Raw genomic sequence first — 16,710 nt, forward strand, 5'->3', positions numbered from 1 at the left:
ACAAATACTGATTTCATTCAGTTCCTCCCTCTCATTAGACCCTATGTTCCCCGACGTCTCTGGGAGGTTATTTGTGTCCTCCTTTGTGAAGACAGAACCAAAGTATGTATTTAATTGGTCTGCCATTTCTTTGTTCCCCATTATAAATTCCCCTGATTCTGACTGCAAGGGACCTATGCTTGACTTCACCAATCTTTTTCTCTTTATATATCTATAGAAGCTTTTACAGTCAGTTTTTATGTTCCCTGCAAGCTTACTCTCATACTCTATTTCCCCCCTCTTAATTAATCCCTTTGTCCTCCTTTGCTGAATCCTAAACTGCTCCCAATCCTCAGGTTTGCTGATTTTTCTGGCCAATTTATATGTCCTTCCCTTGGATTTTATGCTATCCCTAATTTCCCTTGTTAGCCATGGTTGAGTCACCTTCTTTGTTTTATTTTTATGCCAAAAAGGGATGAACAAATTCTATAGTTCATCCATGCAATCTTTAAATGTTTGCCATTGCCTATCCACCGTCAACCCTTTAAGTAACATTCCCCAATCCATCCTAGCCAACTCGCGCCTCATACCATCATAGTTTCCTTTATTTAAATTCAGGAACCTAGTCTCTGAGTCAAATACTTCACTCTCCATCTTAATGAAGAATTCTATCATATTATGATCGCTTCGCCCCAAGGGGCCTCGCACAACAAGATTGCTAATTAATCCTTTCTCATTACATAATAACCAGTCTAAGATGGCCTGATCTCTAGTTGGTTCCTCGACATATTGGTCCAGGAAACCATCCCGTATACACTCCAGGAATTCCTCCTCCACAGTATTGTTACAAATTTGGTTAGCCCAATCTATATGTAGATTAAAGTCACCCATGATAACTGCTGTGCCCTTTTGCACGCGTCTCTAATTTCCCGTTTAATGCCATCACCGGCCTCAGCATTACTGTTTGAGGGTCTGTATACAATTTCCACTAACGTTTTCTGCCCATTGGTATTTCTCAGCTTTACCCATACAGATTCCACATCATCAGAGCTAATATCCTTCCTTACTATTGTGTTAATCTCCTCTTTAACTAGCAATGCTACCACAACTCCTTTTCCTTTTTGCCTGTCTTTCCTGAATATTGAATACCCCTGGATGTTGAGTTCCCAGCCATGTCTCCGTAACCCCAATTATATCATATCCGTTTACATCTATTTGCACAGCTAATTCATCCACCTTATTACGAATGCTCCTCACCTTAAGACACAAAGCCTTCAGGCTTGTTTTTTTAACACTCTTAGACCTTTTAGAATTATTATTTACTGTGGCCATGTTTGATTTAAACCCTTGATTTCTCTGACTGCCACTTTTGCTTTTCTCCTTGCTTCCCTTTCCTCTGTCTCCCTGCACAGTTTCCCAACCCCCTGCCATTTTAGTTTAAACCCTCCCCAACAGCACTAGCAAATACTCCCCCTAGGACATCGGTCCATGTCCTGCCCAGGTGCAAACCGTCCAGTTTGTACTGGTCCCACCTCCCCCACAACCGGTTCCAATGTCCCAGGAATTTGAATCCCTCCCCCTTGCACCATTCCTCTAGCCACGTATTCATCTGAAATATCCTTCTATTTCTACTCTGACTAGCACGTGGCACTGGTAGCAATCCTAAGATTACTACCTTTGAGGTCCTATTTTGTAATTTACCTCCTAACTCCTTATATTCAGCTTTTAGGACCTCATCGCGGTTTTTACCTATATCGTTGGTACCTATATGCACCACGACAACTGCCTGTTCACCCTCCCCCTGCAGAATGCCCTGCAGCCGCCCCGAGACATCCTTGACCCTTGCACCAGGGAGGCAACATACCATCCTGGAGTCTCGTTTGTGGCCGCAGAAAAGCCTATCTATTCCCCTTACAATAGAATCCACTATCACTATAGCTCTCCCGCTCTTTTTCCTCCCGTGCTGTGCAGCAGAACCACCCACGGTGCCAGGAAGTTGGCTGCTGCTGCCTTCTCCCGATAAGCCATCTCCCTCAACAATATCCAAATTGGTATATCTGTTTGAGAGGGGGATGGCCACAGGGGACCCCTGCACTACCTGCCTGCGCCTACTACTCTGCCTGGTGGTCACCCATTCCCTTCCTGCCTGTGCAGCCTTTACCTGTGGTGTGACCAACTCCCTAAACGTGCTATCCACGATGTCCTCAGCATCGCGAATGCTCCAGTATGTATCCATTCGCAGCTCCAGCGCCGCAATGCGGTCTGTCAGTAGCTGCAGCTGGATACACTTCCCGCACACACGGGGCCGAGCTGTCTTGCCATGACTTACCCTTTAATTAATTTAAGAACTTTAAGAACTGGCCGGAGCCAGTGTGTCTGTGTTCACTTGCTGACTGACATCACATGAGCTTCACCAGCACTCTGAGGTAGTGCCTCGCTCCTCGGTGTTAGCGCCTTAAAGAGGTGTGTAGCGCCTGATTTAGCGCTCCAATCACCTCCAGAGGTGATAGAAACCAAGTTTGTAGTCGGAGGCGATAATTAGCGCCAGACGCTAAACATTGCGCCCGGCCGATAATTGCGCCCCAAACGGGGCGATACCGAATTTCTCCCCCATTGACGCACTGGTCTTCCTCCAGTACTCCCCCTCCCCCATCCCACCTACCCCCCGCCCCCCACCCCCCACCCCAGCCACAGCACCCTCAAGTGGCCAGTCTTCGTATGTGAAGGAGCAGTTTCGAGCCATGCTTGATCCGGTCCTCATGCGATATCCACAGACATTCACATTCCTACAAGGACGCCTAGGTAGTGATCAGAAGCGGGGAACCTGGACGACCCCCCCCCCACCCACCCACACAACCACAGCTATAGCCCAGAGTAGGGTAAATGGAGTTAAGATACAGCCATGATTTAATTGAATGGCGGAATAAGCACGAGGGGCTGAATCATAGACATAGAAACGTAGAAGATAGAAGCAGGAGTAGGCCATTCGGCCCCTCGAGCCTACTCCGCCATTCAATGAGATCATGGCTGATCATCCAAATTCAGTACCCTGTCCCTGCCTTCTCCCCATATCCCTTGATCCCTTTAGCCTTAAGAAATATATCTAACTCCTTCTTGAATATATTTAATGAATTGGCCTCAACTGCCTTCTGTGGTAGAGAATTCCACAGGTTCACCACTCGCTGGGTGAAGAAATTCCTCCTCATCTCTGTCCTAAATGGCTTACCCCTTATCCTTAGACTGTGACCCCTGGTTCTGGACTCCCCGGCCATCGGGTACATCCTTCCTGCATCTAGTCCGTCTAGTCCTGTTAGAATTTTATAAGTTTCAATGAGATCCCCTCTCATTCTTCTAAATTCCAGCAAGTATAAGCCCAATCGACCCAATCTCTCCTCATACGTCATTCCTGCCATCCCAGGTATCAGTCTGGTGAATCTTCGCTGCACTCCCTCCATGGCAAGAACATCCTTCCTCAGATGAGGCGACCAAAACTGCACACAATACTCAAGGTGTGGTCTCACCAAGGCCCTGTACAACTGCAGCAAGACATTCTTGTTCCTGTACTCGAACCCTCTCGCTACGAAGGCCAACATACCATTTGCCTTCTTAACTGCCTGCTGCACCTGCATGCTTACCTTCAGCGACTGGTGCACAAGGACACCCAGGTCTCATTGCACTTCCTCTTTTCCCAATCTATTGTCGTTCAGATAATAATCTGCCTTCCTGTTTTTGCCACCAAAGTGGATAACCTCGCATTTATCCACGTTATACTGCATCTGCCATGCATCTGCCCAATCACCCAACCTGTCCAAATCATCCTGGAGTTTCTCGGCATCCTCCTCACAGCACACACGCCCACCCAGCTTTGTGTCATCTGCAAACTTGGAGATATTACATCTAGTTCCCTCATCTAGATCATTAATATATATTGCGAATAGAATCATACAGTACAGAAGGAGGCCATTCGGCCCATCACGCCTTTGGTAGAGCTCTCCAATTAATCCCAGTCCCCCGCACTTTCCCCGTAGCCCTGCAAATTCTTTTCCCTTCAAGTGTTTATCCAATTCCCCTTTTGAAAGTTACTATTGAATCTGCTTCCACCGCCCTGTCAGGCAGCGCATTCCAGATCACAACCACTCGCTGCGTAAAAAGAATGTTTCCTGTTGCCGCCTCTGGTTCTTTTTGCCAATCACCTTTAATCTGTGCCCTCTGCTTACCGACCCTCCTGCCACTGGAAGCAGTTTCTCCTTATTGACTCTACCAAGACCGTTCATGATTTTGAACACCTCCGTCAAATCTCCCCTTAACCTTCTCTGCCTGGCCTCCTCCTGTTCTTTTGAGGCTAATTGTAGTGTCGCTGGGATCAGCACAGACTGGGAGGGGCGGTGCCGGGGGTTGGGGGGTGTCCAGTCTGGTTCACATATCCATCTTCACCACTGAAGGAACATGGACTGAGACTGGAGATGCACTGGAGCAGAGCGGGCTCCGAGGACATTTAATAGAGGCTGTGTAAACTATCTGAGGATGCGATGGGCGCTAGCTCAATGCAACTTCATTCTTAGTCGAGCAAGAATGAATTTGTTTGGGAGATGAGTCTTAAATGCAAAATGAGAATATTGCGGGATGAGGAGGAGGAGGGTATCAGAAAGTATTTTGGGACTGTAGATAAGGGAGTGAAGGGTTATGGGGAGCGGGCGCGGAAGTGGCTTTGAGCCCAAGATCAGCCATGATCTTTGACGTAAAAAAACTACTAGGCACTTGGTCTAAGCGTTAAACAAAGCTTTAATCAACTGTTTTACAACATGGAGGTCTAGTTGTGTCCTTCACTAGTTCCTGTTAAGAATGTCCTGCGCAAGCTGGGCCCGTGCCCGAGTATTTATACTCTCCCTGGACAGCGCCACCCGTAGGCCGCTCAGTATTAATTCATGAATGACTGATTCATGTCAATCTTATTGAATGGCGGGGCAGGCTCGAGGGGCCAAGTGGCCTATTCCTGCTCCTATTTCTTATGTTCTTATGGAAGAAGGGAGGAGGATTCAGTGGAGCGGTGAGCTGAGTAGCATCGATAGATCTAATAATACGACATGAGAGACCTTTGCTGAGATGTTGCTGACACAAGCACCTCGTCTGACAAACAGCCAACGTTGAATGACTGGGAGACTCTCCGCTGATTTCATCGCCCTGACTCTCTTAACGTTGTCTCATGAATCTTTTACAGAAAATGGAGGTGGTCCCTGTCCCTCCGAAGGCTTACGGGAGTTTCTTCGAAGGCGACTGTTACCTGATACTGTTCGTAAGTACGAGAGGGAGGAATCGCGGGGAAAACTGGTTTTAATATGATGTATTAACAATAAGACCAGGGTGCAACCCCTTCCGACCAGCTAGATGTATCTCAGCGCGGGCTAGTCCGGAGAGAAGATTGAATGGAAGTCACTGATCCCTCCCTCCCCGTCCTCATTGGAGGAGGGTCTGAGTTGGAGAGGAACCTGTGAGGAAAGAAATATAAAAAAAAACAAAGAATTTTGATTAATTTCAGGGGTCCAGCTCATTGGCTCCTGGTCTGGCAACACCTCAATTTTAAAATTCCCATCCTTGTTTTCAAATCCCTCCGTGGCCTCACCCTTCCCTATCTCTGTAACCTCCTCCAGCTCTACAACCTTCCGAGATCTCTGTAACCTCCTCCAGCCCCACAACCCTCCGAGATCACTGTAACCTCCTCCAGCCCTACAACCCTCCGAGATCTCTGTAACCTCCTCCAGCCCCACAACCCTCCGAGATCTCTGTAACCTCCTCCAGCCCTACAACCCTCCGAGATCTCTGTAACCTCCTCCAGCCTCACAACCCTCCGAGATCTCTGTAACCTCCTCCAGCCCTACAACCCTCTGAGATCTCTGTAACCTCCTCCAGCCTCACAACCCTCCGAGATCTCTGTAACCTCCTCCAGCCTGACAACCCTCCGAGATCTCTGTAACCTCCTCCAGCCCCACAACCCTCTGAGATCTCTGTAACCTCCTCCAGCCCTACAACCCTCCGAGATCTCTGTAACCTCCTCCAGTCCTAAAACCCTCCGAGATCTCTGTAACCTCCTCCAGCCGTACAACCCTCCGAGATCTCTGTAACCTCCTCCAGTCCTAACACCCTCCGAGATCTCTGTAACCTCCTCCAGCCCTACAACCCTCCGAGATCTCTGTAACCTCCTCCAGCCCCACAACCATCCGAGATCGCTGTAACCTCCTCCAGCCCTACAACCCTCCGAGATCTCTGTAACCTCCTCCAGCCCTACAACCCTCCGAGATCTCTGTAACCTCCTCCAGCCCTACAACCCTCCGAGATCTCTGTAACCTCCTCCAGCCCTACAACCCTCCGAGATCTCTGTAACCTCCTCCAGCCCTACAACCCTCCGAGATCTCTGTAACCTCCTCCAGCCCTACAACCCTCCGAGATCTCAGCGTTCCTCCAATTCTGGCCTCTTGAGCATCCCTGATTTTAATCGTTGGAGGCTGTACTTTCAACTGCCTAGGCCCTAAGCTCTGGAATTCCCTCGCTAAACCTCTCTGCCCCTCCTCCTCTCTCGTCTTCTTTAAGATGCTCCTTAGAAACTATCTGTTTGACCAAGCTTTTGTCACCTGTCCTAATATGTGACTCGGTGTCAAATTTTTGTCTGATAATTGCTCCTGTGAAGCGCCTTGAGATGTTTTTACTACATTAAGGGTGCTATATAAATATAAGTTGATGTTGAAAGGAAAAAAATAATTAAACTGAATGTTTCTCCGCGCAGGTTAGTAAGACGGCGAGGGGGACGTCCCAAGCCCTCCATTACTGGATTGGGAACGAGTCGTCTCAGGATGAGCAGGGGGCTGCGGCAATGTACATCACCCAGCTGGACGATTACCTCGGGGGAGGCCCCACCCAGTACCGGGAGACCCAGGGTTACGAGTCTGCGGAGTTCAAAAGTTACTTCAAGTCTGGCATCTTGTAAGTAAAATTGACAAAAGGGCCTCGTCCTGTTGACCTGCAGCTTCTTGCCTGCAATTGTGTTTTTTTCTTCTTTGAATCGTACAGCACAGAAAGAGGCCCTTCGGCCCACCGTACCCGCGCCAGCCATCAAACCCTGTCTATTCTAATCCCATTTTCCAGCACTTGGTCCGTAGCCTTGTATGCTATGGCGTTTCAAGTGCTCATCTAAATGCTTCTTGAATGTTGTGAGGGTTCCTGCCTCTACCACCCTTTCAGGCAGTGAGTTCCAGATTCCAACCACCCTCTGGGTGAAAAAGTTTTTCCTCAAATCCCCTCTAAACCTCCTGCCCCTTACCGTGAAACTATGCCCCCTGGTTATTGACCCCTCTACTAAGGGGAAACGTTCCTTTCTATCTACCCTATCTATGCCCCATATAATTTTGTACACCTCAATCAGGTCCCCCCTCAGCCTTCTCTGCTCTAAGGAAAACAACCCCAGCCTGTCCAGTCTCTCTTCATAGCTGAAGCGCTCCAGCCCAGGTAACATCCTGGTGAATCTCCTCTGCACCCTCTCCAATGCAATCACATCCTTCCTATAGTATGGCGACCAGAACTGCACACAGTATTCCAGCTGTGGTCTAACTAGTGTTTTGTACAGCTCCATCATAACCTCCCTGCTCTTATATTCTATGCCTTGGCTAATGAAGGCAAGTATCCCATATGCCCTTTTAACCACCTTATCTGCCTGTCCTGCTGCCTTCAGGGATCCATGTACATGCACACCAAGGTCCCTCTGATCCTCTGTCCTTCCTAGGATCCTACCATTCATTGATTATTCCCTTACCTTGTTTGTCCTCCCAAAATGCATCACCTCACACTTTTCAGGGTTAAATTCCATTTGCCACTGTTCTGCCCATCTGACCAACCCGTCTATATCGTCCTGTAGCCTGAGGCTTCCCTCCTCGTTATTTACCACTCCACCAATTTTTGTGTCATCTGCGAACTTACTGATCATACCTCCTACATTCATATCTAAATCATTAATGTACACTATAAACAGCAAAGAACCCAGCACCGATCCCTGCGGTACACCATTGGACACAGGCTTCCAGTCACAGAAACAACCTTCGTCCATCACCCTCTGCCTCCTGCCACTAAGCCAATTTTGGATCCAATGTGCCAAATTGCCCTGGATCCCATGGGCTCTTACCTTCTTGACCAGTCTCCCATGTGGGACTTTGTCAAAAGCCTTACTGAAGTCCATGTAGACTACATCAACTGCACTACCCTCATCCACACACCTAGTCACCCCCTCGAAAAAATTCAATCAAATTGGTCAGACATGATCTTCCCCTGACAAACCCATGCCGACTCTCCTTGATTAATCCCTACCTCTCCAAGTGGAGACTAATTCTGTCCCTCAGAATTTTTTCCAATAATTTCCCTACCACTGATGCTAGGCTCACTGGCCTGTAATTCCCTAGTTTATCCCTACTACCCTTCTTGAACAATGGTGCTATGTTAGCTGTTCTCCAGTCCTCTGGCACCTCCCCTATGGCCAGAGAGGTTCTGAAAATTTGTGTCAGAGCCCTGCAATCTCCTCCCTTGCCTCACACAGCAGCCTGGGATACATCCTGTCAGGGCTTGGGGATTTATCTACTTTTAAGCCCGCTAAAACCGCTTGTACCTCCTCCCTCTCAATACTAATTTGTTCAAGTATATCACAATCCCCCTGCCTGATTTCTATGCCTACATCACACTTCTCCATAGTGAACACAGATGCAAAATATTCATTTAAAACCTCACCTACATCTTCCGGCTCTACACACAGATTGCCACTTTGGTCCCTAATGGGCCCTACTCTTTCCCTGGTTGTCCTCTTGCCCTTAATATACTTATAAAACACCTTGGGATTTTCCTTTATTTTGCCCGCCAGTGTTTTTTCATGCCCCCTCTTCGCCCTCCTAATTTCTTTTTTAAGTACCCCCCTGCACTTTCTATACTCCTCTAGGGCTTCCACTGTTTTTAGTCCTTTGTATCTGCCAAAAGCCTCCCTTTTTTTCCTAATCCATTCTTGTATATCCCTTGACATCCAGGCTTCCCTGGGTTTGTTGGTCCCACCCTTGACCTTTACGGGAACATGTTGGCGTTGTACTCTCTCTATTTCCTTTCTGAAAGACTCCCATTGCTCTGATGTGGATTTTCCTACAAGTATCTGATCCCAGTCCATTTTGGCCAGATCGTTCCTTATCATATTAAAATCGACCTTCCCCCAATTTAGAATCTTTATTTCCGGTCCATCTTTGTCCTTTTCCATGACTACCTTAGATTTCACCAAATGATGGTCACTGTCACCAAAATGCTCTCCTACTGACACATCTACCACTTGCCCGGCTACATTCCCTAGAATTAGGTCCAGTACTGCCCCCTCTCTTGTTTGACTTTCTACATGCTGGCTCAAAAAGCTCTCCTGGATGCACTTTAAGAATTCCGCACCCTCTAAGCCTTTCACACTCTGACTATCCCAGTTAATATTGGGGAAGTTGAAATCCCCTACTATTATTACCCTATTATTTCTACACTTCTCTGAGATTTGCCTACATATCCGTTCCTCTATCTCCCCCTGACTGTTTGGGGGCCTATAGTACACTCCCAGCAAAGTGCTGGCCCCCTTTTTGTTTTTAATTTCTACCCATATGGCCTCATTAGAGGAACCTGCTAAGATATCATCCCTCCTTACAGCAGTAATTGACTCCGTGATTAATATTGCGACACCCCCTCCTCTTTTACACCTCCCTCTGTCTCGCCTGAAGATTCTATACCTCGGAATATTGAGTTGCCAGTCCTGCCCCTCCCTCAACCATGTCTCTGTGATAGCAACAATATCATACTCCCATGTGTTCATCAACACCTTTAATTCATCTGCCTTACTCGCAAGACTCCTTGCATTAGAATAAATGCCATCCAGCCTTACCATACTCCCTTGTGCCGTTACATATTTGCCCTGCCTTCCAGGCTGACTTGTTTTTTCCTCTATATTTGGCTGTGCATCACCCCCTACTATAGCTCCACTCTGTATCCCATCCTCCTGCCAAGCTAGTTTAAACCCCCCGCAACAGCACTAGCAAACCTCCCCGCAAGGATGTTGGTCCCGTTCCGGTTCAGGTGCAACCCGTCCGACTTGTACAGGTCCCACCTTCCCCAGAAGCAGACCCAGTGATCCAGGAAACTAAAGCCCTCCATCCTGCACCAACTCTTTAGCCACGCATTCATCTGCTCTATCCTCCTATTCCTATACTCACTAGCATGTGGCACCGGGAGTAATCCAGAGATTACAACCTTTGAGGTCCTGCTTTTTAATCTGCTACCTAGCTCCCTAAATTCTTGTTGCAGGACCTCATCCCTCTTTCTACGCATGTCGTTGGTACCAATGTGAACTACGACCTCTGACTGTTCGCCCTCCCCCTTCAGAATGCCCTGCAGCCGTTCAGTGACATCCTTGACCCTGGCACCAGGGAGGCAACATACCATCCTGGAGTCACGTCTGCGGCCACAGAAACGTCTATCTGTTCCCCTTACAATACAATCCCCTATCACTATTGCTCTCCCACTCTTTTTCCTCCCCTCCTGTGCAGCTGAGCCACTCGTAGTGCCACAGACTTGGCTCTTGCTGCATTCCCCTGAGAAACCATCTCCCCCAGCAGTATCCAAAATGGAAAATCTGTTGGAGAGGGAGATGGACCCAGGGGACTCCTGCACTACCTTCCTAGTTCTTTTACTCTGTCTGGCAGTCACCCATTTCCTGTCTGCCTGTGCACTCTTTACCTGCGGTGTGACCACCTCATTAAACGTGCTATCCACGAAGATCTCAGCTTCGCGGATGCTCCACAGTGACTCCAGCCGCAGCTCCAGCTCCGAAATGCAGATTTCGAGTAGCTGCAGCTGGAGACACTTCCTGCACACGTGTTCACCCTGGACACCTAAAGTGTCCCTGACTTCCCACATAGCACAGGAGGAGCACTCCAAGCTGCCGAGCTGCCCTGCCATGTCCTATCCTTAATTTAATCCCTTTACTTCCTTTAAATTAAAGAATATTAAATACACTAGGGACCTTGCTTCACTTTACACACTGCTTACTCTAAACTAGAGACCTTACTTTGACTTTAACGACTGGACTACAGGAATACTCACCAGGTCCTACTTACCAATCCGCTCCTTCCCTGGTTGTGACGTCACTTCAGCGGTTTCGCAGTTGTTGTTGTTTGACTGCTCCCGCTCTCAGACTCTTTCCTTGGTGTAAAGTAAGAACCAATTCCCAACTCGCAGCACTCTGTTTAAACCGCACTCAGTCACTGCGCTCGGTCTCCACCCAGGGCCGCTCTCGCTGCCTCTACTGCCAGTGAGTCTGGGCCGCTCCCACTGCCCTTTCAGGCAGCGCATTCCAGATCACAACCACTCGGTGTGTAAAACAAAATGTATCCTCATCTCCTCTCTGGTTCTGTTGCCAATTATCTTAAGAACATAAGAACATAAGTAATAGGAGCAGCAATAGGCCACTTGGCCCTTCAAGCCTGCTCCGCCATTCAATAAGATCATGGCTGATCTTCTACCTCATCTCCACTTTCCCGCACTATCCCCATATCCCTTGATTCCCTTAATATCCAAAAATCTGTCGATCTCTGTCATAAATATACTCAACGACTGAGCCTCCACAGCCCTCTGGGGTAGAGAATTCCAAAGATTCACCACCCTCTGAGTGAAGAAATTTCTCCTCATCTCAGTCCTAAATGTCCGACCCCTTATTCTTAGACTGTGACCCCTGGTTCTAGACTCTCCAGCCAGGGGAAACATCCTCCCTGCATCTACCCTGTCAAGCCCTGTAAGAATTTTGTATGTTTCAATGAGATCACCTCTCATTCTTCTAAACTCTAGAGAATATAGGCCTAGTCTACTCAATCTCTCCTCATAGGACAACCCCCCCATCCCAGGAATCAGTCTGGTGAACCTTCGTTGCACTCACTCTATGGCAAGTATATCCTTCCTTAGGTAAGGAGACCAAAACTGTACACAATACTCCAGGTGTGGTCTCACCAGGGCCCTATATAATTGCAGTAAGACGTCTTTACTCTTATTCCCAAATCCTCTTGTAATAAAGGCCAACAAACCATTTGCTTTCCTAATTGCTTGCTGTACCTGCATTTTAAATCAGTGTCCTCTGGTTACTGACCATCCTGCCAGTGTAAACGGTTTATCCCTATTTACACTATTAAAACCCCTCATCATTTTAATTCCTCTATTAAATCTCCCCTTAACCTTCCCTGCTGTAAGGAGAACAATCCCAGCTTCTTCAATCTCTCCACATAGTTGAATTCCCTCATCACTGGTACCATTCTATTAAATCTCCCTTTAACCTTCTCTGTTTACCCCCTCTTCGTGACTAGGAGAGGAGGGGGGTGGGTGGGGGTTGGGAAAAACAGTCGGGGCAAAGAAATTCCCTTAATTATAGGCCCTAATATTCGTATTTCCCATCCACAGTCTGTGCTGTGTTCGTTGATCTCAACCAGTGCAGCAATAATGACAATTCGCCTCAGTACCCCGCCCCCCACCCCCCACAACCCCCGCCACCCACAACCCCTGGGTTAGGAGAGTTAACGACATCAGTGGGCTCCCACTGCTGGTTGGTATTCAGCGACCCCTGCTGGACATTGGCTGAGGAAAAGCCTAGCTCTGTAGGCCCTTGGCCCTTCACTGTCTCCGTGGCAACTGCCTAAGGCTGAACCAGACCGCTTGCAACCTTGGTGTCATATTTAACCCTGAAATGAGTTTCCGACCACATATCCACTCCATCGCCAAGACCGCCTACTTCCACCTCGGTAACATCGCTCGACTCCGCCCCTCCCCCCCGAGCTCATCTCCTGCTGAAACCTTCACCCATGCTTCTGTTATCTCCAGACACGACTATTCCAACGCTCTCCTGGCCGGCCTCCCATCTTCCACCCCCCCATAAACTTGAGCTCATCCAAAACCCTGCTGCCCGTCTCCTAACTCGCACCAAGTCCCGTTCACCCATCACCCACTGTGCTCGCTGACCTATATTGGCTCCCAGTCCGGCAACGCCTCGATTTAAAAATTCTTATCCTTGTTTCCAAATCCCTCTATGGCCTTGCCCCTCCCAATCTCTGTAATCTCCTTCAGTCCTGACGTAAGAAGACTACTAGTGTTAGATCCGTGATTCTGAGAGTATGCTGTTTTTCAATAACCACACGGATGCTGTAACTTAACAACAAACAGGTATTTACTGGAGGAGGGTAGTCTCAAGACTGGGGGTACAGAGGCATGCGCAAGGCTTATATACAGGTGTGGTCACTGCCGGTCCACAGTATACAGGAGCTGTAAAAGTAGTTCTGTCTTAAAGGCACATACACTACAACTAGGCACTTGGTCTAAACGTTAAACAAAGCTTTAATCAACTGTTTTACAACATGGAGGTCTAGTCGTGTCCTTCACTAGTTTCTGTTAAGAATGTCCTGCGCAAGCTGGGCCCGTGCCCGAGTATTTATACTCTCCCTGGACAGCGCCACCCGCAGGCCGCTCAGTTGATTCATGTCAAGCCCCACAACCTCCCCCGAGATATCTGCGCTCCTCTAATTCTGCCCTCTTGAGCATCCCTGATTATAATCGCTCAACCATTGGCAGCCATGCCTTCTGTTGCCCGGGCCTTAAGCTCTGGAATTCCCTCCCTAAACCTCTCCGCCTCTCCACCTCGCTCTCCTCCTTTAAGACGTTCCTTAAAACCTACCTCTTTGACTTTTGGTCACCTGCCCTAATTTATCCTTATGTGGCTTGGTGTCAAATTTTGTTTGATAATCGCTCCTGTGAAGCACCTTGGGACGTTTTGCTACATTAAAGGCGCTATATAAATGCAAGTTGTTGTTGCAGTTGATGTTCGCCACCCACTATCGTGGCTCCTTGGGGTGAGGATGGCCAGCATTCGTGGAGCCATTGTTCCCACAGGGGGAGAGGAACGGAAAACTGTGGGCGGGATGGGGGGGGGGGAAGGAAAAAGCCGATTAATGACAAACTTGCCCGCACGACATCAGTAACCATGGCAATTGACATAAGAAAACTACTAGGCACTTGTACTAAGCGTTAAACAAAGCTTTAATCAACTGTTTTACAACATGGAGGTCTAGTTGTGTCCTTCCCTAGCTCCTGTTAAGAATGTCCTGCGCAAGCTGGGCCCGTGCCCGAGTTTTTATACTCTCCCTGGACAGCGCCACCCGCAGGCCGCTCAGTATTATTTCATAAGTCTTTCTTTCATGAATGACTGATTTATGACAGCAATGTTGTGATTATGACAGGTACAAGAAAGGAGGTGTGGCCTCGGGATTCCAACACGTCGAGACGAACATGTACAACATCAGGCGACTGCTGCACGCAAAGGGGAAGAAGAATGTAACCGCGACGGAGGTAAAGTGTGAATGCATCGCCAGGACGGTGGGGCCCACATGGAGGCAACTTTGCCGAGGCTAAATCCAAAAAGTAGAGGGCTACACCAGGCTGGAAATGGTGCTGAAAAGACTTAACCGTTGAGGGAACTGACTTAACCGGTCAGGGAACTGACTTAACCAGCGATGGTACTAACATAACCAGGGACGGTACTGAACTAACCAGTGATGGTACTGAGTTAACCATTGACAGTATGGTCTTAACTGGTGAGGTAACTTATTTAACCAGCGACGGTACAGACTTAACTGGTGAGAGAACTGACCTAACCAGTGACGGTACTGACCTAACCAGTGACGGTACTGACCTAACCAGCGACAGTACTGACCTAACCAGTGATGGTACTGACCTAACCAGCAACAGTACTGACCTAACCAGTGACGGTACTGACCTAACCAGCGACAGTACTGACCTAACCAGTGACAGTACTGACCTAACCAGCGATGGTACTGACCTAACCAGTGACGGTACTGACCTAACCAGCGACAGTACTGACCTAACCAGCGACAGTACTGACCTAACCAGCGACAGTACTGACCTAACCAGCGACAGTACTGACCTAACCAATGACAGTGCTGACCTAACCAGTGACGGTACTGACCTAACCAGCGACAGTACTGACCTAACCAGTGACGGTACTGACCTAACCAGTGACAGTACTGACCTAACCAGCGACGGTACTGACCTAACCAGTGACGGTACTGACCTAACTAACGACAGTACTGACCTAACCAGTGACGGTACTAACCTAACCAGTGATGGTACTAACCTAACCAGTGACAGTACTGACCTAACCAGTGACGGTACTGACCTAACCAGCAACAGTACTGACCTAACCAGTGACGGTACTGACCTAACAAGCGACAGTACTGACCTAACCAGTGACAGTACTGACCTAACCAGCGACGGTACTGACCTAACCAGCGACGGTACTGACCTAACCAGTGACAGTACTGACCTAACCAGCGATGGTACTGACCTAACTAGTGACAGTACTGACCTAACCAGCGACGGTACTGACCTAACCAGCGATGGTACTGACCTAACCAATGACAGTACTGACCTAACCAGTGATAGTACTAACCTAACCAGTGACAGTACTGACCTAACCAGCGATGGTACTGACCTAACTAGTGACAGTACTGACCTAACCAGCGACGGTACTGACCTAACCAGCGACGGTACTGACCTAACCAGTGACAGTACTGACCTAACCAGCGATGGTACTGACCTAACTAGTGACAGTACTGACCTAACCAATGACAGTACTGACCTAACCAGCGATGGTACTGACCTAACCAATGACAGTACTGACCTAACCAGTGATGGTACTAACCTAACCAGTGACAGTACTGACCTAACCAGTGACGGTACTGGCTCTGCCAAGCCTGGGTAACCTCCTGCTTCCTCTTTGGTGTGAAAAGTATTATAGTCCGGGGTACGCCACGAGCAGACAATGGGTTCACCACAGCCACAGCCAGTGGCGGCAGTGAGTTTGACGGCACAAGATACCAAAACAAACAGAAAACAAAGTTGCCGATGACACGAGTGCTACTTGCCACAACTCTCCCATTGAGAAGTGGGTAGCTACAGCGTGGCACAGAGCACCCCCCAGTCGCCATCTTTGAATATGATATAAGCATCGCTGGCAAGGCCAGCATTTATTGCCCATCCCTAATTGCCCTTGAGAAGGTGGTGGTGAGCCGCCTTCTTGAACCACTGCAGTCCGTGTGGTGAAGTTACTCCCACAGTGCTGTTAGGGAGGGAGTTCCAGGATTTTGACCCAGCGACGATGAAGGAACAGCGATATATTTCCAAGTCAGGATGGTGTGTAACTAGGAGGGGAACTTGGAGGCGGTGGTGTTGCCATGCGCCTGCTGCCCTTGTCCTTCTAGGTGGAAGAGGTCGCAGGTTTGGGAGGTGCTGCCGAAGAAGCCTTGGCGAGTTGCTGCAGTGCATCTTGTAGATGGTACACACTGCAGCCACGGTACGCCAGTGGTGGAGGGAGTGAATGTTTAAGGTGGTGGATGGGGTGCCAATCAAGCGGGCTGCTTTGTCCTGGATGGTGCCGAGCTTCTTGAGTGTTGTTGGAGCTGCGCTCATCCAGGCAAGTGGAGAGTATTCCATCACACTCCTGACTCGTGCCTTGTGGGTGGTTTCAGCTTCCCTTGACTGAGGACAGGAAACATCCACCAGTGTTCTCACTCCCGATCACTGTCCAATGGTCTGACTTGCTTTGTGAAGAAGGCGGGGCAGCGGGCTGTGTGT

At 48.7% G+C, this 16,710-nt stretch overlaps 1 protein-coding gene across 3 annotated transcripts in view; it reads left to right on the forward strand.

Moving 5' to 3' along the window:
• The window catches only part of vill (villin-like), a 198,020-nt gene that overhangs the window by 125,956 nt on the left and 55,354 nt on the right, over positions 1–16,710 (forward strand). For all 3 annotated transcript variants that reach the window (XM_085987391.1, XM_085987390.1, XM_085987388.1), the window contains exons 3-5: positions 5,198–5,272; positions 6,758–6,954; positions 14,298–14,406. In XM_085987391.1, coding sequence (XP_085843517.1) covers positions 5,198–5,272; positions 6,758–6,954; positions 14,298–14,406 — 381 coding nt within the window. The remainder of the gene's footprint in view (positions 1–5,197; positions 5,273–6,757; positions 6,955–14,297; positions 14,407–16,710) is intronic.

This window comes from Somniosus microcephalus, chromosome 5 (genome assembly GCF_052327205.1).
Source record: "Somniosus microcephalus isolate GS21.2 chromosome 5, FLI_Smic_1.0, whole genome shotgun sequence".
NCBI classification, from domain to species: domain Eukaryota; kingdom Metazoa; phylum Chordata; class Chondrichthyes; order Squaliformes; family Somniosidae; genus Somniosus; species Somniosus microcephalus.